This window comes from Limulus polyphemus, unplaced genomic scaffold (genome assembly GCF_000517525.1).
Source record: "Limulus polyphemus unplaced genomic scaffold, Limulus_polyphemus-2.1.2 Scaffold2259, whole genome shotgun sequence".
NCBI lineage: Eukaryota > Metazoa > Arthropoda > Merostomata > Xiphosura > Limulidae > Limulus > Limulus polyphemus.
In genome coordinates this window covers 169,700-171,060 of record NW_013667869.1, presented here as the reverse complement: position 1 = coordinate 171,060, position 1,361 = coordinate 169,700, and the positions used below count along the sequence as shown (strand labels likewise).

The 1,361-nt window shown below is 33.7% G+C and overlaps 1 protein-coding gene across 1 annotated transcript in view; it reads left to right on the top strand.

The window, feature by feature from the left end:
- The window catches only part of LOC106466442 (galectin-9-like), a 15,339-nt gene that overhangs the window by 10,069 nt on the left and 3,909 nt on the right, over positions 1–1,361 (top strand). Inside the window, exon 3 of the mRNA XM_022394443.1 lies at positions 175–388. Coding sequence (XP_022250151.1) covers positions 175–388 — 214 coding nt within the window. The remainder of the gene's footprint in view (positions 1–174; positions 389–1,361) is intronic.

Here is a 1,361-nt window from a genome sequence, read left to right as displayed (position 1 = left end):
TTTTTCTCTATGTATTTTTGTAACTTTTATATGAAAATGTAGTTAAGGTTCTGCATTTTATGTATATGAATAATTAAATGTATAATTTACAAACGATTAGTATGAAGACAGAGAAATTATATTCTTCACTATTGTGACATATGAAAGTTTAAAAAGATCTTGTTTTATGTCCAGCTTTGCAATAAACCTTCAGTGTGGCCCTAATGTAAATCCACGAGATGATGTAGCACTACACTTGAGCCCAATATTTTCTCCTCCTCCACGCATTGTTCGCAATTCCATCCAGTCACAGCAGTGGGGAGTAGAAGAAAGCCATGGACCATGCTTCCCATTTTCTCCTGGTCAAGGATTTGAAATTCTAATTATAGCAGAAGCTGGATGTTTCAAGGTTGGTATTTACTTAAATATGTGTAGCATGTTTGAAAATACTGAGGCATTTGTTGTTTGTGCCAGTAAATGAGATTTTATATGTGTGTGTGTGTGTCATTTTGGTTATGTATATTGTATTTTGAAACTTAATCAGGTGAAAGATTAATCCTAATTAAATATACATTTTACTAGGTATAATTCTAATCAGAAAAGCATTTGCTTTGTGGTTGTAAAATTTGGAAATTTTAATTTAGTAATTTACAGAGTTTTATTTATCCATTAGAGTTTCTTCACTGTTTCATCAAAATTGATGCTAAAAAGTTAAACTGTTATATGCACAACTCCAACTTGCATAAAACTTGATACGTAACTTCTAAACAGTTGATTTGCTTATATATGTTTTCTTGTGGTTTGTGCTCTATAAAACTTATTTCTCTATTACCTCGTAAACTCTTTTAAATGTATAAAAAATTTTTATCATTTTTAAACTGACTAGCAAAACATAACATCTGATTTTCCAAAACATATTTACCATTCGCTGACACTTGTAGCTGTTCCTTGTAATACAAGGTTTCAACTTTGCCCATCTAAGCATTGGTCTAATTTTTTCTCGCTTGCTCCAGTTTTTTATACCCCACTCAATTGCCCTTAGTGATATACTCTCCACCTACGACAGTGTGCACTCTATCCTGGTACTGTATATAAGCACTTCATTCAGATAAATTTATCACTTTTTCAAGACTGACACCATCCCAGTCTCTAACATCGGCTCTTAATGTGGAGGAAGGACGGAAGAGTGTCAGTGGAGGTTAGTATTATTGGAAATACATTTGTAATTTAGGAAAATGTTAACTTCCAAAACATACTTACCATCTGCTGACACTTATAGCTAAAATCCCACATTGAGAAGGTGGAGGGGCCAGTGAGGGCATTATCCATACAGAAAGTGTCTGCATAGATCAGGGGTCTACCAAGATAAGAGTGGTACCCGA